Source organism: Tasmannia lanceolata, unplaced genomic scaffold, assembly GCF_043159265.1.
Source record: "Tasmannia lanceolata isolate RefF3 unplaced genomic scaffold, GAP_Taslan_0.1 ptg000012l, whole genome shotgun sequence".
In the NCBI taxonomy this organism is placed as follows: Eukaryota; Viridiplantae; Streptophyta; class Magnoliopsida; order Canellales; family Winteraceae; genus Tasmannia; species Tasmannia lanceolata.
This window is the reverse complement of record NW_027518689.1, coordinates 30,615,828-30,641,189: the sequence shown is the minus strand read 5'-3', so window position 1 is coordinate 30,641,189 and position 25,362 is coordinate 30,615,828. Positions and strand designations below refer to the sequence as shown.

The 25,362-nt window shown below is 42.0% G+C and overlaps 1 protein-coding gene across 2 annotated transcripts in view; it reads right to left on the bottom strand.

Moving 5' to 3' along the window:
• The window catches only part of LOC143887179 (MADS-box protein SOC1-like), a 34,370-nt gene extending 11,920 nt beyond the window's left edge, over positions 1–22,450 (bottom strand). For both annotated transcript variants that reach the window (XM_077391282.1, XM_077391283.1), the window contains exon 1: positions 22,337–22,450. In XM_077391282.1, coding sequence (XP_077247397.1) covers positions 22,337–22,423 — 87 coding nt within the window. In that variant the 5' untranslated portion in view covers positions 22,424–22,450. The remainder of the gene's footprint in view (positions 1–22,336) is intronic.
• Positions 22,451–25,362: the final 2,912 nt, after the last annotated feature.

Sequence of the window (25,362 nt, the reverse complement as noted above, 5' to 3'; positions counted from 1 at the left end):
GAATGATCTTGAGAGAAGTAAACCATCCATTGCAGCAAGCAGTTGCACTGTCTGCTCAAAGCATGTGAATAAAGATGCTTTTGGAAATGATGGTTCTGCTCAAATTTCTAATTGCGACAATGCTTTCATCTTCTCCTGGGCTACTGCAACAAACTCCCATCAGGGTTAAGCTCTTCAAAAACTCACAACCAAGTGCACCAGTTCCCACGGGATATACTCTGCCCCTTCCAGTTTCTTTTGAGACTTAGATCCAAACATCGAGTTATGTGCATCACAACAGCTATTTAACTGCTTCAAATCACCAGGCTCCAAAGGTTCAATTGGAAGGGAATCAATCGAGTTCCAAGTAAAAGAAGAACTGAAGAAGCAGATAAAGCTTTCCAACGCAAGCTTTCACAAGTCACCAGGCTCCAAAAATTCATTGATACTAGCTGCCAAAGTTATAAGCCTCTGAACACCCGACTTTGTTCCAACAACAGGCAAAGCGCCCCTTTAGCCATCTGGATCAGCCAACATCTAGACGCATCCACCAGACATAATTAGGACTATTTCATTATGAGAATCCTGAAACAGTATGTCTGCCATGGATGGTAGGCTACAACTGCAAAGCATCATAAACTGGAGCAGCTAAAATGAATGTCAATTACACCCATTAAACTGCACTAATATGCAACATACACCTGTGTCTGTAAATCATTCCCCAAAAGCTTCTGTTCGTGGTATGATTGATGCTTGTTAACACCTTTATTCTGCTTCCTTCAAGAGTAAGATTGTCCGGGTTCTTCGGAGCCGTTTCCAACTGATAGCCACTTTGAGTCCGAACACACACTTGGCAGTGTAATTGTCATGTGCTTGCTGCCCGAATTACCAAACTAGTTTCAACTCATGATTTCTTGATACCCACAGTTGCTGTCTTTTTTTTTGCACTAGTGTTTGCATCAAATTACTTACATATGGGGAAGATAAAATCAAGACAATATGGCAAAACATATGGCAACACTAGGCTTAGAATTGGAGTTCCTGCATAAAAGAAAACACCATCCATGATTCAACAAACACCTGTCATAGTCATTCCACTTGTACCCAAAATTTCCAATTAAGGATGAAGTCTTTGAGAGCAAAGTTTCCAAGTCAAACTAGCTAGTAGATCTAACCGTTGCTATTGTTGCATTAATTTGCTTTATCTCGGTGTGAAGGCTCATGCACATGAAGTTGCTTTCAACAAGCAGCTCTAAGTGGCTGAAAAGAATTACAAGTATCAACCTTAAGTGGTTTCCATAAGGACATCAGGTGACACCAATTTTGATGCAGTAAGTTGCACGAGGATGAGTTTATGTTCAAACTTCCACTATGGATTCTCAACTTCCTTCAATTCTGAGCCCATAGCTAGGCTGGCTTATTTGGCTTCCAAGTGGAACAACACCTCAGCCACACACTCAAAGGTTGTTCTTTAATGTGGAAAGTGTTACTTTGACAATACACATGTTCGGTCCCATGAAAGTGCAATTCTTTCACATGAACTTAATCAAACGCCACGCATGCACAAACTAATTCCAATGCAAACCTTGACTTATGTCGCATTTGGATCAGCTTACATCTATTTGACGCAACATCATTTGTATAATCACTGAGATGGAAAAGAAAACATCGTCCAGTCCTCTAAGTTGCAATTCGGTAAACACTTGAAACTCACAATTATAATGAAGTGAAATCCAGTTCAAAGGCAATTGAAAATAGGTAGTAGCTCAACTCCTTAATTTTACCAACAGCGACTATCTTCTCAAGCTGAATTACTAATACAAAATAAAATTGAGCACTCATCATTTGCATGTCCTTCTCTAAATTTTCTAAACAAGGAATCTTTGATGGATCCTCATAGACATTTCAACAAGTATTCATTGTGCCAGTAGCTGATGCGATTTAAAGAAGGCATTCAAAATCAACACAGTAACAGAAGCTTGGAATAGGCTTTAGAAGACAAGTTGTATATACCAAAATTCAGTCTATAGCTAGCAGCTCCGTCAAAGCAAGTAGAATTTTGCTCAGGCATCAAATTAGTTTCCTCCATCTTATTCTTCTAAACCAAAAATCAGCTACATGCAAGCCTTCTCTTTGGGATCATTCAACAAGCAGTATGTAAATACCCGAAATACCCTCCCTCCAAATTTCGTCCCCCTCTTTTAGTGAGGGGCATTTTTGTCTTTAAGAGTTAGAATCTGGTTAGGGCTTCTTTAGAAAATCCTATAAATACATCTTTATGAGAGATTAAGAAACCTTAAACCATCTTTGCAGCCCTAAGAAGAGATCTTCATGGAGAAAGAGAGGAAGAACGCGATTTAAGAAGAGAGATCGCGAACCGAGGTAAGATTTATAATCTTTAATGGTTAAGCGAATGAAAAGAACCCTAAACTAGGGATTTGATGTGAAAAGAGATGTGATTAGAGCCTTGATTTTAATCTATGGCGGACTTCATGGTAGATCTTGGATTCATTGAGATTCGTTTCGTGTTGAATCCCCAAAGAGCTCAAGATCAATCGTTTATGTTCATAGAAACCCCGATGTTGGAGGATTTAACTTAAAGTTGAAGTTATGATTGTTACAAATTGACCACAGTGATTCGGAGTGTGAAATCGGGTTCGGCGGGTTCCTTTCGTCGATATGAATCCATCAGATTTGACCTCGCGCAATTCGGAGTCCGGATGAAAAAGATATAATGCGCTAAAGTTATGTGAAATCGGGTAAAACTGGTTTTTCCAGGGGCGGTTGACTGGCGCACCCAAAAACTGTGTTTTACATCGAAACAGTAATGGAGGTACCAGTCGACTGGAGCGCCTAAGAGGGATTTTTATTTGGGGACAGTAGCCTTCGGCCAGTCGACTGGTGGAGCCCAGTCAACTGCCAATGACCTGAAAATTGTACATTATTTTGGGAATGCCCAATTCATCTTGTGTGTTATGCCTTAGCTATTAGGCCCTTATGTGATGTGAATGAACTATTTGAAATAGGTATTTGACCTCTAAGGAAAGGGATAAAGAAAGTGTTTCGGTATTGAGGTACGTAATTTCGTACTACCTTAGTGTTGCGATTTACCTTTTTGAATATTATGACATTGTTGGTTGTGAACCCCAAACTTTCTGAATTGTGAAACTATTGATAAACTTTGGATCTGTATTTGGATCTTGCATGCTCACCCCTTTTGTTTTCTCAAATATATGAACCCTTAGAATATTGAGTTATCTTTATTGTGAAACTATTTTGGAATCAAGTTGAAACACTTGCCTTGAACTTTGAATACCTTCTTTCGAACTGTGTGAACTTTGAACACCTATTGAGAGGCTTAGGTTATGTGAACTCAGAAAAGACCCCCGCCAGTGGGGCATAGGCATTAGCCTATATGTGAACTGTGATCCCGCCAATGAGGGACAAACGTTGGCCTTGACTCTTGGAGAGAAGGGAATAGAGCTGTTGACTTCCTCTCCAAGAGGGATTGTGTCTGTAAGGGAACCAACATACAACTTAACCAAATCCCTCAGCCCCTTCTTGAGATTTTCTAGGAAGACAGAGAGGGAAAGATCTACTATCGCACATAACCGATGTATCTTTAATTTTGGTAAATTTCTGTTTGTTGTTTTTGTTGTTGGGCGATTAGCCCCTTCCTGTTGGCCCCCAATTGTAACTTTATTTTTTTTATCAATGATATCTGTTAGGGGTCCTGCCTAACCCCAGCTTAATCATAAAAAAAAAAAAGCGTTGGCCCTGTCGACAGGTATGTGAACCTAGGAGCTAGTTCCGACACCGTGGGTGGTCGGTGTAAGGAATAACTCACTTTGTGGACCCATGAGCAGTCACGGTGAAAATAACTTGCTTTTTGGACTAAGCCGATGATCTATGATCTCAGGGTGGTATCGTACCCATATTGATTACCTTCAGTGACCCTTTGAATATATTGACCTTCGATGTGATACTTGACTTGTGTCCTTGCGAACCTTTGCTCCATTCTAATTGGACTTGTGTTAATCATTTCACTTGTGGCTTATACCTTTCCTACATTTGTGAACCATTCTTTTGTAGCATGCAATGATCCCACTTTTGTAGTGCGTTTTTATGTACTGAGCTTTATAGCTGACTGTGGTTATCTGAATAATTTTCAGAGTTCGATCCTCGTAGAACCGGCGAGGAGGCTCAGGAGTGACCCTGATATTTGTCTATCGTTATCTTCTAGTATTTTATATTATTTAGACAGTGAGTATTGTTTAGGACTATTGAGATTATGTCATTTGATTACGTACATTGATTTTATGGGATTATGGGTTAGGTGAAAGATTTGGAAAGTGATTGAGATTTGATTATTGGATTAATGTAAGACATTTAAATTTGGATATTTAGATTATTTGGATTATTGTCGATGGTTTTGATATTTGTTTTACTAGCGTTGTATACTTGTGAAGCTTGCTTCGCAGGTGTACGGCGTTGTCGCACCCCTAAGCCTTGTGTATTGATTATGTGTGTATGTGTATGGCTTGGGGGCGTGACAGAAAAGTGGTATCAAAGCCTAGGCTTTAGGTCCTAGGTAGAATATTTGAACAAAGGATTTTGATATTAAGATTTGGGGATTTAGGCAAGGAGCAAATTAGGAAGCGCTTGGTAGATTTGTGTGTTCCAGGGACGCCTGGGAACGCATGAGTCAGTCGCGCGACCAGGGCCTAATTATAAATTCAAATGCACCTGGGGACGCTTAGGAAGAATGCGAGTTTATAATTGGGTAAGAATCGTAAGAAACTCAAGTGATAGATAAAAGCTCCAAGTGGTACTTTGATATATTGTAAGAATATTTATGAATTGTGAAACATGTGATAAATGACTAATGGAGTGTTATATGGAATTGTAGAATAGTAAGACGAGGAGCTCGTAGGGATCACACTTGATCTATAAATGATATTGTTGGAGGGAATCAGAATGAAGCTCATGACGAGCCCATTAATCCAGAACCTCAGAATTTAGGTGATCAAGTTCAGAATGAGAATCAAGAACAGAATGTGAATCAAGCTTAGGATGTGAACTTGGGCCAGAATGTGAATCCTCAAGTTCCCCACCTGTGGCCCCTCAAAATGACATAGAACAAGAACGGACTAAAATGATAAACTGTACGAGAACCTTTGTTAGGATGGCAAACCAATATCAGCAACAGCCTCAAGGGGCAGGAGAACAACATAGATGAATGGCATATTGGAATTTATGAGATTGGCACTGAAATCTTTCAAGGAATCCACTTCGGCGGATGACGTTGAGTCATGGTTAGAGAATGTAGAAAAGGCATTTACGGCAATGAGATGCAACCGAGATGAGGACAAGGTCGCTTTCGTGACGTACATGTTAGAAGGGGGAGCCCTTCATTGGTGGAAGGGAATCAGGCGTAAATATGAGCACCATCAAGGCCCTTGTACTTGGGCTATGTTCCGTACTGAATTCCTTACTAAGTACTTCCCTAGGAGTACCTTGTATCGAATGCAAAGAGATTTTTCTAAATTGGTGCAAGGAGATATGACTGTTGATGAATATGAAGCAGAATTCGATAGACTTGCTCGTCATGTCCCGACGATGGTACCAGATGAAAATGCTAAGAGGGACAAGTTTGAACATGGGTTGGCCATGTATATTCAAAAGGGCATTGCTGGCTCTAATGCCCCAGAGACTTATGCTGTGTTAGTGGATCGAGCTAAGAAGCTCGAGGCAGTTCATGCTGAAGCTCGAGAGCTCACCCAAGTAAATCAAAAGAAGAGAGGTATAGACAGTGATTTTAGAGGAGGACAAACCTCTAAGGGATCAGCCCCATACCAGCCATCAGGGAAGCAAGAGCCATTTCAGGAATCCCGTGGCAGGTCAAGAAATTTTGGAAATCAGAAAAATCAAGATAACCGTCAGAAAAAGTTGGAACCCAGTAAAATCTCAGCAATCAGATGTGAATGGTGTGGGAAGAATCACCCTACTAAAACATGTAGATGGACATTAGGTGCATGCTTTAAGTATGGCGAGATAGGCCACAGGATTGCGGAGTGCCCTATGATGGCGGGCGACTCTCAATCAGTCCAGAGAACTCCAGTTCAGACCAAAACCGATTCAGTCTCAGACCATCCAGAATCTTACAGCTCCAGTATTTCCTACACCACAACCGAGGACTGATCGACCTCGCATTCCTGGCCGCTTGCACGCTCTTACTCACCAGGATGCTCAGAATACCGGCACTGTGGTTTCAGGTACCTTATCGGTTGCCTCTTCGTATGCTTATGTGTTATTTGACTCTGGAGCTACTCATTCGTTTGTTTCTTCATCATATGCTATGCTACGTTCATTACCCATTATGCCTATGAACCATGATTTGTGTGTCAGTGCACCAATAGGAAGTGATCTTGTAGCCAATAGTGTTAGCAAGATGTGTCCTATTAGGATTTGTGATAGGGAGTTAGTGGCAGACTTGATACTCTTAGACCTCTATGACTTTGATGTGATTCTGGGTATGGATTGGTTGTCAGCTCATCATGACCTTGTGGACTGCAATAAGAAAATAGTGAACTTTGAAATCCCTGGAGAAGAAAGATTTTGTTTTGAAGGGAGTCGAGATCGCTCTACCCCTGTGATCTTGTCTGCAATGCAGGCATGTCGGTTGCTTAGACAAGGCTGCGAAGCCTTTCTAGCATCAGTAGTAGAAGTTGAAAGTAATGATGTAAGAATTGAAGATATCCTTGTGGTCAATGAATTTGTAGATGTTTTTCCTGAAGACCTTTCAAGGTCTACCCCTAGACAGAGAGGTAGAGTTTACTGTGGATTTGGCACCGGGAACGGCACCTATTTCTAAGGCCCCGTACCGGATGGTTCTTGTAGAAATGAGGGAATTGAAAGAACAGTTAGAAGATATTCTAGAGAAAGGTTTTGTGCGACCCAGTGTTTCGCCATGGGGAGCACCCGCATTATTTGTGAAAAAGAAGGATGATAGTATGCGTCTTTGCATAGACTACCGAGAATTGAATAAAGTAACGATAAAGAACAAGTACCCTCTACCCCGGATAGATGACATGTTCGATCAGTTGCAAGGGGCATGTGTATTTTCAAAGATCGATCTCCGATCAGGATACCATCAGTTGCGAATCAAACCTGAAGATATGCCCAAGACGGCTTTCCGTACCAGATATGGGCACTATGAGTTTTTGGTTATGCCATTTGGCTTAACTAATGCCCCAGCAGCCTTCATGGACCTTATGAATCGAGTGTTTGACCATTCTTGGACCAGTTTGTAGTAGTCTTCATCGACGACATATTGGTATATTCCAGTAGTCGTGCGGATCATGAAAATCATTTCAGAATTGTGTTAGAAACCTTGAGGAAGGAGAAACTCTTTGCAAATTTTAAGAAGTGTGAGTTTTGGTTGAATTCGATATCTTTCCTTGGACATGTGATCTCCTAGGAAGGAGTCTCTGTAGACCCAAAGAAGATAGAAGCAGTGGTGGATTGAAATAGAGCAAACAGTGTGGCTGAAGTTCGAAGTTTCTTGGGTTTAGCGGGCTACTACCGTAGATTTGTGGAGGATTTTTCGCCCATTGCGGCACCTCTAACCCGCTTGACCCGGAAAGGAATCAGATTTGTTTGGTTTGAAGAATGTGAAAAGAGTTTCCTTGACTTGAAGCGTCGACTTGTTTCAGCCCCTATCCTAACTCTGCCTGTTAACGGAGTAGGATTTACCATTTATAGTGACGCTTTAAAGAAGGGACTCGGATGTGTATTATTGCATAACGGGAAGGTTATAGCTTATGCCTCTCGCCAGTTGAGACCGTATGAAGAGAATTATCCGACACATGATTTGGAATTAGCAGCTGTGATCTTTGCACTGAAAATCTGGAGACATTATTTGTATGGGGAATCATGCGAGATATTTACTAATCACAAAAGCCTGAAATATATTTTTACGCTAAAAGAGAATATGAGACAGAGACGTTGGTTGGAACTTTTGAAGGACTACGACTTGACTATAAGCTATCACCCTGGTAAAGCCAATGTGGTAGCTGATGCACTTAGTCGGAAATCGTAAGTTAATTTGGCGTCTTTGATTACATCGTAAAAGAATATTTTGGAGGATCTGCGGAGAGCAGAAATTGAAATTTATGTGTCAAGTGTTGGAGCTTAGATTGCAGAACTACAGCTTCAACCTACATTTTAAGACTGATAAGAATCGCTCAAGAATCTGATGATGAGTTGTGAAAGATTCGAAGGAAGCTGGACGAGGGAAAGGAATCAAAATTTTGTATTCATCAGGATGGTACTTTGAGATTTGGCAATCGTCTTTGTGTTCTTGATAATGCAGAATTAAAAAGAGAAATTTTGAAAGAGGCTTACAACACTAGCTATTCGGTGCACCCTGGAAGCACAAAGATGTATAAAGATTTGAAGGGGAATTTTTGGTGGAACAACATGAAGAGAGAAATAACCCATGTATCGCAATGTCCAACTTGTCAAGTGATAAAGGCCGAGCATCAGAGACGCGCAGGAACGTTGCAACCGCTTCCTATTCCTGAATGGAAGTGGGAGGAGATTACAATGGACTTTGTGACAGCATTACCCCGTACTCCTCCAGGCAACGATACTGTGTGGGTGATAGTTGATCGATTGACTAAGTCAGCTCACTTCATACCCATTAGAACAGGCTTAGCTCCTGAAGGGTTAGCTAAGTTGTATATCGATCAAATAATGAAATATCATGGAGTACCCAAGACCATCGTGTCTGGCAGAGACACCCGATTTGTATCGAGATTCTGGAACATATGCATTCAGCAATGGGAACTTCGCTTAAGTTCAATACCGCATTCCACCCTCAGACGGATGGGCAATCTGAAAGAACAATTCAGATATTGGAAGACATGCTCCGAGCATGTGTGATGGATTTTAAAGGCTCTTGGGATAATCATCTCTCTTTAGTGGAATTCTCTTATAACAATAGTTATCAAGCAAGTATTAAGATGGCACCTTTTGAGGCTTTGTATGGAAGAAAGTACAGATCGCCCCTGTGTTGGGACGATGTGGGTGAGAAGAAGCTGTTGAATACTGAGTTAGTTCAACAAGCTGTGGACATTGTCCAGATAGTTCATGAGCGCCTTGTGCACCGCAAAGTCGTCAGAAAAGTTATGCAGACAATAGACGGAGAGAGCTGAAATTTGAACTTGGTGATAATGTACTTTTGAAAGTGTCACCCACTAAAGGGGTGATGTGATTTGGAGTTAGAGGAAAGTTGAGCCCAAGATTTGTAGGACCTTATGAGATACTCGAAAAGATTGGAAAAGTGGCTTATAGACTTGCTTTGCCACCATCGTTGTCAGGAGTTCATAATGTGTTTCATATATCGATGTTGCGAAAGTACATTCCAGATCCTAGCAATGTTATTGATATAGCACCATTGGAATTGAGAGAAGACCTGTCATTCGAAGAGCAGCCAATTCGTATTGTGGATAGTAAAGACCAAGTTCTCAGGCGTCGGACTATGCCCTATGTTAAAGTCCACTGGCAAAATCACTCAGAGCGTGAGGCCACCTGGGAATTGGAAGAAAAGAGGAGAGATAAATATCCACTCAGGTACGTGTTAAGTAAATTTCGAGGATGAAATTTTTGTAAGGAGGGTAGAATGTAAATACCCGAAATACCCTCCCTCCAAAATTCGGCCCCCTCTTTTAGTAAGGAGCGTTTTTGTCTTTAAGAGTTAGAATCTGATTAAGGCTTCTTTAGAAGACCTATAAATACATCTTTATGAGAGATTAAGAAACCCTAAACCATCTTTGCAGCCCTAAGAAGATATCTTCGTGGAGAAAGAGAGGAAGAACGCGATTCAAGAAGAGAGAACGCAGGCCGAGGTAAGATTTATATTCTTTAATGGTTAAACGAATGAAAAGAACCCTAAACTAGGGATTTGATGTGAAAAGAGATGTGATTAGAGCCTTGATTTTAATCTATGGCGGACTTCATGGTAGATCTTGGATTCCTTGGGATTAGTTTCGTGTTGAATCCCCATAGAACTCAAGATCAATCGTTTATGTTCATAGAAACCCCGATGTTGGAGGATTTAACTTAAAGTTGAAGTTATGATTGTTAGAAATTGACCATAGTGATTCGGAGTGTGAAATCGGGTATGGCGGGTTCCTTTCATCGATATGAATCCATCGAATCCAACCTCGCGCAATTCGGAGTCTGGATGAAAAAGATATGATGTGCTAAAGTTATGTGAAATCGGGTAAAACCGATTTTTCCACGGGTCGACCAACTGGCGCACCCAAAAACTGTGTTCTACATCGAAATAATAATGGAGGGACAGTCGACTGGAGCGCCTAAGAGGAATTTTTATTTAGGGACAGTGGCCTTCGGCCAGTCGACTACTGGAGCCTAGCCGACTGCCAATGACCTGAAAATTGTAAATTATTTTGGGAATTCCCAATTCATCTTGTGTGTTATGCCTTAGCTATTAGGCCCTTATGTGATGTGAATGAACTATTTGAAATAGGTATTTGACCTCTAAGGAAAGGGATAGTGATTCGGTATTGAGGTACGTAATTTCGTAATACCTTAGTGCTGCAATTTACCTTTTTGAATATTATGACATTGTTGGTTGTGAACCCCAAACTTTCTGAATTGTGAAACTATTGATAAACTTTGGATCTTTAGTTGGATCTTGCATGCTCACCCGTTTTGTTTTCTCAAATATATGAACCCTTGGAATATTGAGTTATCTTTATTGTAAAACTATTTTGGAATCAAGTTGAAACACTTGCCTTGAACTTTGAATACCTTCTTTCGAACTGTGTGAACTTTGAACACCAATTGAGAGGCTTAGGTTATGTGAACTCAGAAAAGACCCTTGCCAGTGGGGCATAAGCATTAGCCTATATGTGAACTGTGATCCCGCCAATGGGGGACAAACGTTGGCCCCGTTGACAGGTATGTGAACCTAGGAACTAGTTCCGACACCGTGGGCAGTCGGTGTAAGCAATAACTCGCTTTGTGGACCCATGAGCAGTTGCGGTGAAAATAACTTGCTTTTTGGACTAAGCCGAAGATCTCAGGGTGGTATCCTACCCATATTGATTACCTTCAGTGACCCTTTGAATATTGTGACCTTCGATGTGATACTTGACTTGTGTCCTTGCGAACCTTTGCTCCATTCTAATTGAACTTGTGTTAATCATTTCACTTGTGGCTTATACCTTTCTTACGGTTGTGAACCCTTCTTTTGTAGCATGCGATGATCCCACTTTTGTAGTGCGTTTTTATGTACTAAGCTTTTCAGTGATTCTGGTTATCTCAATATTTTTCAGAGTTCGATCCTTGTGGAACCGGCGAGGAGGCTCAGGAGTGACCCTGATATTTGGCTATCGGTATCTTCTAGTATTTTATATTATTTAGACAGTGAGTATTGTTTAGGACTATTGAGATTATGTCATTTGATTATGTACTTTGATTTTATGGGATTATGGGTTAGGTGAAAGATTTGGAAAGTGATTGAGATTTGATTATTGGATTAATGTAAGACATTTAAATTTGGATATTTAGATTATTTGGATTATTGCAGATGGTTTTGATATTTGTTTTGCTAGCCTTGTATACTTGTGAAGCTTGCTTTGCAGGTGTACGGTGCGGTCGCACCCCTAAGCCTTGTGTATTGATTATGTGTGTATGTGTATGGCTTGGGGGCGTGACACAATACATGTGAACAAATGATTTATGGTCGCATCACATGGTTCCTGGAAGGAAAAAAATGAAACCGATGGCTTCCTTTGCCAAATATCTTTGCTGCCCATCTTGCAAATTAAGGTCCAAATATTTCTCATAAAATCTTACTATGTAAAGTGATTTTAGTATAGAGATGACGAGGATGGGAATTCAGAGTCTGAATTCATTCCATTTCAGGATGCCATACGAACCAGTAACGAAGGGGGTTTGTTCTTCTTTACATGGAATTTTTTGAAAATGATAAGATATTTGACTAGCGGATGACAAGATCAAGAGAATTAAATGCCCTTAATTCACAAGGGATGAGCCACTGATCCGAGGAAGAAGAAAAGCTTGAAACACACCCACTCAAGCACAATACTCTTGTGGCCTTAAACAAACTCAACAACAGGAGAGCTGAAACCCTAAGTTTCAAATGAAAATATTATCTTAAAAAACTCCCCAAGATCTACAAAGGCTGAAAAGCTTTGTAAATGCTTTGATACCATTTTGACGCAGGGCAAGCGACGAAATTTCAGATCCAATCTAGATCTAAAATCTACAGCAAATGTGTGGAAATTCTCATGAAAAGAGGGCTGATTTTCAAGAAATTTAGGGATTGGAATGTCTAAAATACAGATCGATAAATTTACTCTCTCAACAGAAACTCATATGACCTAAGAACTATAAAGAAGGATAATGCAGAGAAAATTGGATAGAATTCCTAAGATAGGAAAAGGAAATTACATACTTCATGTGATCTTGCACTCGACAAGATTTTCCCATGTGAAGGTGCCGGATCTTGCACTAGACAAGATGAACCGACAATCCAAAGAGAAGATGCGCATCACTCCATGAAGGTGCAAATCTCTAACAGTTAAAACCTCCATCTCTTCTCTTGGAACACCTCCAAGCCTCTACAAACTCCAAACTCTCCAAAAAATATATTTTCAAAACTCTACTAATCTCTATCCCAACCCCTATTTATAGTCATTTCAGCCCTTAAGTGGGCCCCACACACATGGCCCACACATTATTGATGTGTTACACATACACACACATCACCTACACACATCTTGGACATTGTGGTCTCCACACACACAAAAAAGTACCCTTTGTCACTTCCTTGCGTTGAGCCCAAGCTAATCTTGACCGTTGATCTTCATCCAAGCCACGCCGTGGCTACTTTGTCTCAAATCTTGGCCAAATAGTGCATTGACTGGGCTCGATCTACATCAAAAGTGGGTTGCGTAATATGCGCAATGCGAAAGGGATTGACAAGGGGTTACATACGACAGGGATACTGGGGGGTTTGTGATAGGGGTGAAATGCCCAATACAATGATGGGTTGTGCAATACGGATGGGGAGGGGCTAGTGGGTGGCGGTTTGCATCAGAAGTGGTGGTGACCCCTAAGGGTGGTCTCTAGGGCACGGTAACCCTTGGGCTCTAATACCATAGTGATGGAGAAGGAAATTAAGAAGAGAATATGAGAGAGTTAGTAGCTCTCCCTCTCATGCGAAATATATATATGTGTGATACTAGGGTTACAAGTACAATGACAAGAATAGCCCCATATGGGTATGTAATTACAGCACTACTAACAAATGAAAAGTGTGATTTATGGAGAAAAGGTGTTCTTACACTTGTTTCTTGGAGTTTCACTCCAAATGTGGGTTAGCTTTCCAAGGGACTAAACGTTGACCTGTCCACTTGTAATTTGAGAAACTAGTTTTGCTCCAAGCCGCTGGTGTAATAGCGGTGTCCGTGCTCTGTTATGTGGTACTACAGTACATCTGACATCTATGATGTTAGAAATTGAACAAGGGTAAGAGGAAGAAAAAGAGGAATGGAGAGGTGAAGAGTCTCCACTAAGGAGTCCTCCCATGAATTATATATAGGCCCAAAGTAGGGCAATATGGTCCAGAGACTACAATACCCTCAACATACAAGTAAAGATTAAACTACCCTTGCACACTCTTCAACACTACCCCTAAAGCTGGAGTGTATATATTAAAGAACTCCAACTTCGTACAAAGAAAACTACAATAAGCAACTAAAATACTCATACAACAAAAGAGATAATCCCATACACAAAGCCAGCTTGGTACAACACTCCCCCTCAAGCTGGTGTGGTGAATACATAATGAAAAACATTCAAAAAAGGGCAAAGGCCACACTTAGTACACGGTGAGATCAACGGCCATCAGAAAAGAACAACTCCCACCCTGAATCAGCATGACGGTGAGAGCAATAGCAATAGGGCCTCCCTTTGAATCAGAGCACGGCACACAAATCTGCATACCAATAAGGATCCAACAAAGGTGCCGCAACAGAGAACTGTAATGAATCACTAACAAAATACGCACACCAAAGGCACGCACACGAGCAACGACGAAGTATTATGCAGAGACATTAGCTGAGCAGCACATTGCCAATGGAAGAAGAACTCCCACCACTAGAAAGGTGAGAGGAACCAACTAATGATGGCGGATAACACGTCGCCTAGGAAGATAACCAACCAACGACAACGGACAGAAAGTCGCTTTGGAAGATAACCAACCAACGACGCCAGACAGCGCGTCGACTAGGAAGATAACCAACCAATGACGAGGGACACCACATCACATGGAGAGATAACCAACCAACAACAGGAGATGCTACGTCAACTGGAGAGAACACCAACCAACGACAGCGGGCAAAAAATTGCCTAAGCACATAATCAACCAATGACGGAGGACACCACATTGCATGTAGAGAGTACCAACCAACGACGACGAAGAGCACGTCGCCTGGGACGATAACTGACAAATGACGGGGGACACCACGTCGCCTAGAGAGACAACCAACCAACGACGGGGGATACCACGTCTCTTGGAGAGAGACAAGTGTCATAGGCCTAATGTTTGATCAGCGGAATAACCCGTGCAGTGCCCCAACATGCGCGAATGCTAGGGCAAGCCTTCAACCGTGTAAGGCTCTGAAGGCCCTACACGCGAACACCCCTTGATGCTTCGAATGTGCACACAGTCTCTAAGCTGTTCAACAGGCTACTTGGCTCAGATCTTGACCTGTACTTCTAGATACCCTCTCTCATGATCAGCCTGCATCACGAGTACATCAAACATCAGGCCTTCGAGCCCAATGCAAAGTCCATCAAGTACGAGGCATGATGATGCCATGCACCAATCCGCCAAGCACTGGGGCTTGGTCATCCAAGCAGCAAGATGCCCCATGGACTGATCTACAAGGTGTACACCTTGGGAGGGCAACCGAGGTCGCCCCGGCACGAACTCATGGAAGACCTAGAGATTGGCCTGCCCACAAGACGTACCGCGGTGCAGAAGGCAAATAGTATAGCTAGCCCCTTGCATCGGTCCGTACGCGCAATACATGTGGGAACCCAACCCAACATGCACTGTCTTTGGACCCCATCCTCGACCAAAGAAACTGGAGCATCCCTGTGGATAACTCGCAGTCCGCACCCAAAGCTCCCTTAGGACATGCCCATGAGTTGTAGTATGATTTCCTGCTGTGTGTGTCACAAGCACAAGCAAGTCCTCTTGCAACCCATAAGCAAACCACCAAGGTTTCGGCCTACACCTGCTAGGCCTATCAGGGAAGGAGTCAGTAGGTCACGGGGCCAACTCCTCCTTTAAGGGATTAGCCAACCGACCAGCTTAACCAGGAGTGCCCTCCAAATGTTCTCTTAGCAACTACTTTGCGAGAAGCAACGAGAAGAGGCGAGTTTGGATTTTAATACTGGTTGTGTCCTCGAATTGTTTCCCCGTGACACTCCCCCACCTCATAACGTCGACGTCCTCGTCGACACTGAGGACGTCTTCACAATCTTGAAAAAAGTTGTCACTGGTACTTCGACAATCTGTCCAGTCTGACTTCTACTGCATACCACACTGCCTCAAGTTCTGTCAACCATTGCGTTATAGATCTTCTGGAGTTATCTTCAATGTCAATGGTTTTCTTGGACTCCACCAAACTAGGCGATGGTTTTCTGACGGTGCCTATAAACACTGTGGAAGGTCTTGTGTCGATACTTACAAACGCTGAGAGAGTGCCATCACTGCCGGCACGGCACTTGCCACTGGTTGCCCATGCGCGAATGAGCTCCAGGAAGTAGCTTACATTCTTGGGCGAGGAACCGTCGTAGGTTCCGCCTCTTGTGAGGCAAAGGATCCCCTGGTGGGATCGACTACTGCGGAAGCCACACAAAGTGGGAACATTCGCGGGGAAACAAATCATATCCCTGGGTGAAAGGAATCGTGATAGGTCCCGCCTCCTAGTGAGGCCAAGAATCCCCTGTTGGGATTAGCACTGCAACACACCTATTACTCTGGCTAGGTGCAAGAGTAATCCCCTGTAGGGGGAACATACTACATCCCCAACTACAACGCTTAGTCTTGCTTGCTTTGGTCCAACGCCATAGTACTTGATTTGAACAATCAACCCTTATGCCACTAATGGTCTCCTTGGGTACTTGCAGCTAGTACTCACACTGCTAACCACCCAAATCTTCCATCATCCAGATTGAACTGCCTTTTCAGTTTCAACAAACATAGAAATTCGATAGCAGCAAGAAACACACAAGTCTACTATGATGTCCCATACCAACACAGTCAACCTATATACCATCTGAGCTCACCACACTGTCCCATATCAGCACAGCAAACCCATTGTTGATCTAAGCGGCCTTGGCATCCGTTCCAAGGTCTTTCTGAGATGAGCATCTCGCATGCTTCATAATGATTGTGAACTGCCATCCAAGTACTTAGTCACTGACCAGCTCTTCACCCTAAGCATGTCTGCTAGTTCGTCGAGGCCGTGAACACCTTCACCTTGTTGGTCCCCAGTATGGACACCTTTCTCGCTGGTTCTACCTTGACCTTGGTTCATCGGTGCTTCCGCTTCACTGAGAGCATACTGCTAGTTCATCAAACTGGTTATGCCATCACACTGAGTAAGCAATTTCACTTCTGTAAAGCGCTTTGGTGCCGACACGTTCAACACCTCATCTGATAGGGGAAAGCTTCTGCCAGCAAGCCAACCCTTTGTTATAGCAAGCCCTTAAGGCCAAATGCAAACACATCGCTGTTTAGCCAACACTGCAACGGAGCATTTACAACTCCCCAACTGCCACTTCCTATCTCACACATCGGTGGGTCATTGAAACATGTCAATTCATTTGATGATGGTTGCTGCTCTTCCACTGTATCAAGCTTCGAGCAAATCCATTGAGCAATGCTTAGACAAACATAAACAGTTCGAATCTTTCTAGGCCATCGTGCCTCTACTGCACGACTTAGGTAGAATAGGGGAGAGTTCAAACTTCCAAGTTGCCATACTTTGCCACTTTGTTTGCCGAGCTTAAAAAGGTAACCCATGCCACCAACACAGCTCAATGATGTCACACACACAACACTGAGAAAGCTTTGCTTCACTTTTTAGAAAGAAACATACCTACGTAGTTTCAGCTCTTCATCGGCTGACTAATGGACTTTCAAAGTGTTAGATTCAAAGACATCCGCAACTTAGCACACCAAGCTGCCGCCACTTGGTTAACATTCAAGCTCTTACAACCTCTGCCACAATTGAAAGCGGTTCCCGTTCTTTTGTGCATTGTCACATGCACTAGAAATGCATTAACCATAGCCACAAACACTGCAATTGTTGCAACTATGCCAGCATAGACATCAACTGTATCATAGCTCCTTAACAAACTCTTGCATTCACAACCTGCTTTGATCTGCCAGTAGATACCATGTGATTCCAACCATCAAAGCACACTTTGAATTCATAGCTTTACATTTTTGCTCTGATACCAACTGTCAAGTGCCTAATGTTTGAGCATTAGAATAACTGGTCCGGCGCCCCAACATGCACGAATGCAAGGGCAAGCCTTCAACCGTGCAAGGCTTTGAAGGCCCTACACGCCAACACCCCTTGATGCTTCGAATGTGCACTCAGTCTCTAAGCTGTTCAACAGGCAACTTTAATCAGATTTTCACATGCACTTCTAGATACCCCTCTCATGATCAGCCTGCATCACGAGTACATTGAACATCAGGCCTTGGAGCCCAATGCAAAGTCCATCGAGTACGAGGCATGACGATGCCACGCACCAATCCGCCAAGCACTGGGGCTTGGTCATCCAAGGAGCAAGATGCCCCATGGACTGATCCGCAAGGTGTACACCTCGCGAGGGCAACTGAGGTCATCCCAGCACGAACTCATGGAAGACCTAGAGATTGGCCTGCCCACAAGACGTACCGTGATGCACAAGGCAAACAGTATAGCTAGCCCCCTGCACCGGTCCATACATGCAATACATGTGGGAACCCAACCCAACATGCACTGTCTTTTGCCCCCATCCTCGACAAAAGAAACTGGAGCATCCCTGTGGATAACTCGCAGTCCGCACCCAAAGCTCCCTTAGGGCACGCCACACGAGTTGTAGTATGATTTCCTGCTGTGTGCGTCACATGCACAAATCCTCTTGCAACTCATAAGCAAACCACCAAGGTTCCGGCCTACACCTGCTAGGCCTATCGGGGGAGGAGTTAGCAGGTCACGGGGCCAACTCCTCCCATAAAGGATTATCCTACCAACCAGCTTAACCAGGAGTGCCCTCCAAACATTCTCTTAGCAACTACTTTGCGAGACGCAACGAGATGAGGCGAGTTTGGATTTTAATACCGGTGGTGTCCTCGAACAGTTTCCTCTTGACAAAAGGCCGAAAGCAACGCTAACGCCCGGTCATATAGCTGGACAATGAGAAATGGATTGCAACGCAAACCATGTTGCAATCCATGATGAATGGATAGAACTAAGTAGAGAAACTACACACGTGTAGAAGTACCAACCAAGAACACGAAGAAGGGACCAACCATAGAAGGAACGAAGCGGATAACATGAAGAAGCAACCAACAAGGAGGACGAAACTACATCATGGGGAAGGAAACAACTAAGAACACAAAGAATGGTGAAATAACATCAACTAGAGAAGATAACAAGATAGGCGAGGAAGAACAACCACCAACCAACCAACAACAAGAAGGATGGAGATCATAAAGAGAACATAAAGAGAACCGCCAACAACACTCTCCCTCGGGCGAGACTACATCATTCCGGAGATGAAAACATGACAACAACAAGGCAACACTACATTAGGCCTATGGCCTTCAACGTGCGGTGGAAAAGAGAACTCAAAGGCACAACATCTGTTTTAGACATTTCAACAAACACTTGGTTCGCACCTTTGACATCAACACAAAAGACATAAAAGATGACGAGGACGATGATTAGTATGGAGTGCATGGGGGGATGAGACTTCAAAAAAGAAAGAAAGAAAGAAAGAAATGATTTAAAACATAAAGAAAGGGGATGTAGAAAACTAGAAGAAACCCAACAATGACTAACATTTAGAGACGAATTGGATTTATGGAGGAATAGGTGATAGAGAAACCCCAAAAAGGATTTTGGTAAATGGGCAACGAGAGATGGGGGTTGCAAGAGATGAAAAGTTTTGAGAGAGAGAGAGAGAGAGAGAGAGAGAGAGAGAGATAGATAGATAGATAGAGAAATGAGATTTTTTAAAGGTTTACGGCAAACCCAAAATAGAGGGTTTTATGGCAAAGAGATGGGTTTTACCGCAATGTCGTGGGATGAGACGTGTTTTGTGCAAGAGAGAGAGAGAGAGAGAGAGAGAGAGAGAGAGAATATGGGTTTACGAAAAACCCAAAAAGGGTTTGTGCAAATGCGAAAAAACAGAGAAAGCACGTGAGAGATTTTAGGGTTTGTGCGCACAAAGAGAGCACAAAGAGAGAGACATGGAGCGAGAGAATATAGGGAAAGAGATTTAGGGATTTGTGGGGAGAGAAAATAATGTTTGATTTTCAATAACCCCAAAATGAAAAGAGAAAACAGTGTGTGTGTGTGTGTGTGTGTGTGTGTGTGTGTGTGTGTGTGAGAGAGAGAGAGAGAGAGAGAGAGAGAGAGAGAGAGAGAGAGAGAGAGAATGGCATGAAAGAGACATGGATAGAACTCTTCTTCTTCCTTTCCTAGGATCTTTGCTCTGATACCATGTTAGAAATGGATATAAGGGTAAGAGGAAGAAGAAGATGAATGGAGAGGATGGAGAGTCTCGACTAAGGAGTCCTCCCATGAATATGAGCTATATATAGGCCCAAAGTAGGGAAATATGGTACAAAGACTACAATACCCCTCAACATATAAGTAATGACTAAACTACCCTTGCACGCTCTTCAACATATGATATGTGTTATCTTACTCTTGTCATTGGGATATACGTCTCCATAGCCTATGCACATGAGATTATTAGTATCTGTATATGTTTAACTTTGCTTTGGGTTTTATCGGTTTTGATAAAAAGTAAGAATTCATAATAATACATTTTGTGCCTAGTCATTTCTTATTATGCTCTATTAAAATCAAGTTTTAACCTTTTGTGTTCATGGTATGCTTAGACCCAACTAGGGATGCATTACGTTACTAGCTTTCGAGCTCATTCTTGTTTTCTTCCATTTTTCAAATCCTGAGTCTTGATTTCATGTGAGATCAGGGAGAGTGCTTGATTAGTCTAGCACTATGGAGCTTCTATTTGTTTAAAATTTCTATTTTTTTTGAAATGTTTGTTTAAAATTTCTATTTTATTTGAGACATGTGAGTTTATTATTTTATCCTGAACAATTTGGAGAAGGGAGATGATATTTTCACCCCCTCTACAGTACGCATTCGGCCCCCTTATAACGTGAACAATGGACAACTTTAACACTTTTTGACGTCAAATCACGTTAAAAGGGGGTGAAAATATAATCGCCTTTTGAAGAACTATAATGGTTTAAATTTTCTATTTGGATGCCAGTTTAATGAGGAATTGGAAGCGGCTAATACTTGACACTTTAGTTCATTTGACGATGGAGATACTTAGTATTTCTCTAATTCACTTTGGTCACTAAAGGAAATTTTGTTTATTTGGATGATTTTGCTAGTGTTGTATGAGATATTTTGAGCATGGTATCCTTGTATGCTTGTAAGGAAGGTTCTACGTTGCAGGCATGTGGTGTTTGTTGCGCACCTGGAGGATTCGAATTGCTTGCCATTGTTCTCGGGAGCCTCAAAATCCTCCCATAGAAGATCTACAAACCACCAATAGCAAACTAGAGTGTCAAGTAGAAGAGTTGACATGCCAGTTACTTGATGAACGAGAATTGTGCCTGGAAATGGAGCGAGCTTTGCACAAGCTTTAGTGGAAATTCGAGGCCTTGACAAGAAACTTGATTAATGAGCAAGAGGCAGAGAGCTAGGGAGACGAGCAAATCTATCACGTGAAGGACAAATATTGGCCTCACATCGACGATTATCTGGCCCTTAATTTTGAGAATAGTGAAGGTTTCATTTTGAATACACCACCTGGTTTGAGTATTTCAAGGGCGGCTTTCCATCCGAATAGTACCTCACTGCATGCCCAAAAATGTTACTTTACTTGCTCGATGGAAGTATCTGATTCATTGGAAGGGGCTTCAGATCGAGGTAACTGTGAGAAGTACCTCTATTTTAGCCATCCTGATCCTTACTCTCCACATTTGAAAATTTTGTATTGAACCTCGTGATCGAGTTTTCTTCAAGAAAGGGGATTTGATGCAAGAGCATCTCACGTGATGACAGATCAACGGTTCATATCGGCGATCGGGCCTAGCATATTTCCAACTCAGTATATTTCTATTTTAAACTTAGTTTACTTACATTATTAGTTAATTACTAATTTTATATTTTTAAGTTAGGCATTCTTTTAAAAAAGCAATCTTTATAAAGTTTCCAATTGTAATTCCCCACAAAAGGGCAACAAACCTTTTCATGGGATATTAAGTTTCCTTTCTTAGTTATTAAGATTAGCAATACCCTTAATTGGAATAGTTAAAGTACAAGTAGCTAAGGTTAGCTTAGCAAATGTCTTTTTATCACATTTAGTTGCTTTGAATATGATTTAGGAGTTATTTTTATTGTAGTTGCTTCTCTTAATATTACATGTAATTGGAAAGAGAGATTAGCTCTATAAAGATAGTCAAATGAAATGAGAAGAGCAACTTGTTTTTTTGTGGACAATTAAAACATTGAATGAAATTTGTGGAGAAAAAGTGTTCATACACTTGTTTCTTGGAGTTTCCCTCCAAATGTGGGTTAGCTTTCAAGCCCCACGATTATCCTTCGTAATCTTTTGATCGGATCATCTTCTCCATTATCGATCGTACGCTATTCCTACGTCAGAAAGTGAGTGAAGGGCTTGGGCATGTGATTGAAAGGGAGTGAATAAGTGTGGTGTAAAAGAAGTCGTGAGATATATGTGTGTACATTGTGTGATTGTAGGGGTCTAAATAAGTGTGTTTTAAGCCTCCAAGACTCCACATCGAGAGAGTATCTTGACAGGGCACAACTTCGGCTTGCCATCTACATCAACAATATTTGAAGAGAATGAATAAACAAGGGGAATTTGTCATGTCACATAAACTTCTTAAGGAACTCTACCATGAATGTCATATTGAATAAAATGAGAGAAGAATGACCTGCACGTTTCGTTCTACTGCTTTGTTGTTGATGCTACCATTACCATCTTTTGTGTACCTCTGATAGCGTTCCAAGGTCTTTTGCATGCTAATATTCCAGAACACAAGAAATAATCAGCTTGTAGCATTATTTTTTGTCAATAAAGCAACCATTTCTTTAACATCTCCATGCAAAGTATAGGATAATAGGTGTATACCATACATTCGGCAACATCTCCATGCAAAGTATAAGATAATATATGGTGATTGGTATACACAGTATTACCTTACACAAAGAAGTATATCATTAATATGTTTAATATTATCTTGAGGAGGCCACTCATTTAACCTAATGATTTATTCAATCACCATCTAGTGGTTAATATGTCAAATACAATAATAATATATAGCAAGCCCAAGTAACATAAGAAGTACGTCAGCCTATATTCTTAACAGTGAACTTATATTTCTCATTTACAATCATTCATTCACAAATACCCACTCATAAATTTAAAGAAATACAGAAGTACACGATTATATTCAGTCAATGAAAAGCATAATAATCAAGCCAATCATGCAAGCACGGATCTTTAATGCCTGATAAACTGAGATTTTCATGTAAACTAATTAATATAATTTTCATGCAAAGGAAATTGTCTAATTTTAGAGAAAATTAAGTTGAATAAGGCATAGTCATGTCAAGTAGGATTAAGCCTACTGGTTAGAGGGTTTGATTTTGTAACTAATTCATAATGTGGGCCTTACAAATAATTTCTAATCTGCCTAGTTTATAAATTTCAATAAAACAAGATGAATAAGTTGGTTTTGCCAACACCAGAGGTGATAACAATCCGAGCCCGAGGATGTGAGATCCCACATTGGAAAGGGAGCAAAAGTTCTTGGGCTATATATGTGGATTCCCCTTCTCCCTATGTAGATGCCTTTTCAGCATCTCCAAGGAGTGGGCCCTACGGAGTGAGTCGGGCACGGTTAGTGCTGGTGGAAAGTAAAAGTGTGGAGGGTGGAAAAAATAAGAACTAGACAATATTTACACACTGCTAGCGAGGACGCTGGCTCAAAGGGGGTGGATTGTGAGATCCCACATCGGAAAGGGATGAAAAAGTTGTTGGGCTAAATATGTGGATTCCCCTTTCCCTCTGTAGATGTGTTTTCAGCATCTTTAAGGGGCATGAAAAAACCCAGAACCGGACAATATTTACACAGTGTAGTCGGGGCGTGACATAATGGTATTAGAGCGGGAACTCCCTCTAGTACGATGTGTTAGGGAGGACGCTGGGACCCAAGGGGGTGGATTGTGAGATCCCACATCGGAAAGGAAGGAAAAGTTGCCATGCAATATATGTGGATACCCCCTCTCCCTGTGTAGAGGCGTTTTCACTATCGCCAAGAGGCGGGCCCTACCGAGGAGGGTGGAAAAACCCAAAACTAGACAATATTTACAGTGTGGTCGGGGCGTGAGATAATGGTATCAAGGCAGGACCTCCCTCCAGTATGGTATGCCAACGAGGACGCTGGCCCCAATGGGGGTGAATTGTAAGATCCCACATCGGAAAGGGAGGAAAAGTTGTTGGGCTATACATGAGGATTCCCCCTCTCCTTGTGTAGACATGTTTTCATCATCTCCATTGCGCGGAGAGAGTGGAAAAACCCAGAACCCAGAACTAGACAATATTTACATAGTGGGGTAGGGCCGTGACATGATGGTATTAGAGCGGGACCTCCCTCTAGTACGATGTCCCAGGGAGGACGCTGGGCTCCAAGGAGGGTGAATTCTTAGATCCCATGTTGGAAAGGGAGGAAAGTTGTTGGGCTATATATGTGGATTCCCCCTCCCTGTGTGGATGCATTTTCAGCATCTCCAAGGGGCGGGCCTTGGGGAGTGGGTCGGGCATAGTTAGTGTTGATGGAAAATAAAACCGGGGAGGGTGAAAAAACCCAAAACCAGACAATATTTACACAGTGAGGTCATGGTGTGCCATAGTGGTTTCAGAGTGGGACCTCCCTCTAATACGGTGTTGCAGCGAGGACGTTGGGCCCCAAGGGTGGTGGATTGTGAGATCCCACTTCGGAAAGGGAGGAAAAAGTTGCTGGGCTATATATGTGGATTCCCCCTCTCCCTATGAAGATGCGTTTTTAGCATCTCCACTCGGGCCCTGCAGAGTGGGTCGGGCACGGGTAGTGTTGTTGGAAAATAAACCGGGAGGGTAGAAAAATCGAGAACCGAACAATATTTACACGGTGGGGTTGAGCCGTGACGGATGGGAAGTCATACTTTTGTTACTGACAAGCCATTTTTCTGATCAGCATCACAATCTAAACATGCTATAAGATTTTGTTTAGTAGGAATGAGCTGTTGGAATATATCAGTTTAGATCTGGCACGATCCAACTATTGGATAGTTGGGGTGTTAGATCAGATTAGAATTATCCCTTTCCCTTCTATTATTAATCTTCTTATGTTTATCGGTGCGAGAGTTCTACAAAAAGCTCTCATGAAGACTTGCCCATCGAGGCTCGAGTCACATCCAATCCATTGAGGCAACACTTCCCTAGTAGACCATTTCCATGAGGTTTTGCATAAAAAATTAGCCCATGAGGACTCCGCTATTAAGCCTCTGAGTCATACTAGCCCATTCAGGCAACAATCCCTAGTGACCCTATAACGACCACCCTTTTGATCCCTTCTTTCATTTCTATAAATTGTGAATTTTAGACCAATGGATCATAATTCGAGGATCGAGATCATCGATCCACTTTAGATTGATCCTTGATCCTGAAATTGGATCTCTTATTCATCCTTCATTTACTTAGATCAATCGGTCAAGGATCAATGGCTCTTGTTTAATCTAATTTATTTCTTTAGTAGCTTGGGGATTAAGTTTTCCGCGGAAAGATAAATCATTGGAAACTTATTAAATAAAGAGAGTATACCTCATTTAGTGGAGATATCCACATTTTCCCTCTCATGGGAAAACGTGTAGTGTGGGACCACCCTCATTTATATAGATATACATGGCATGCCTTATA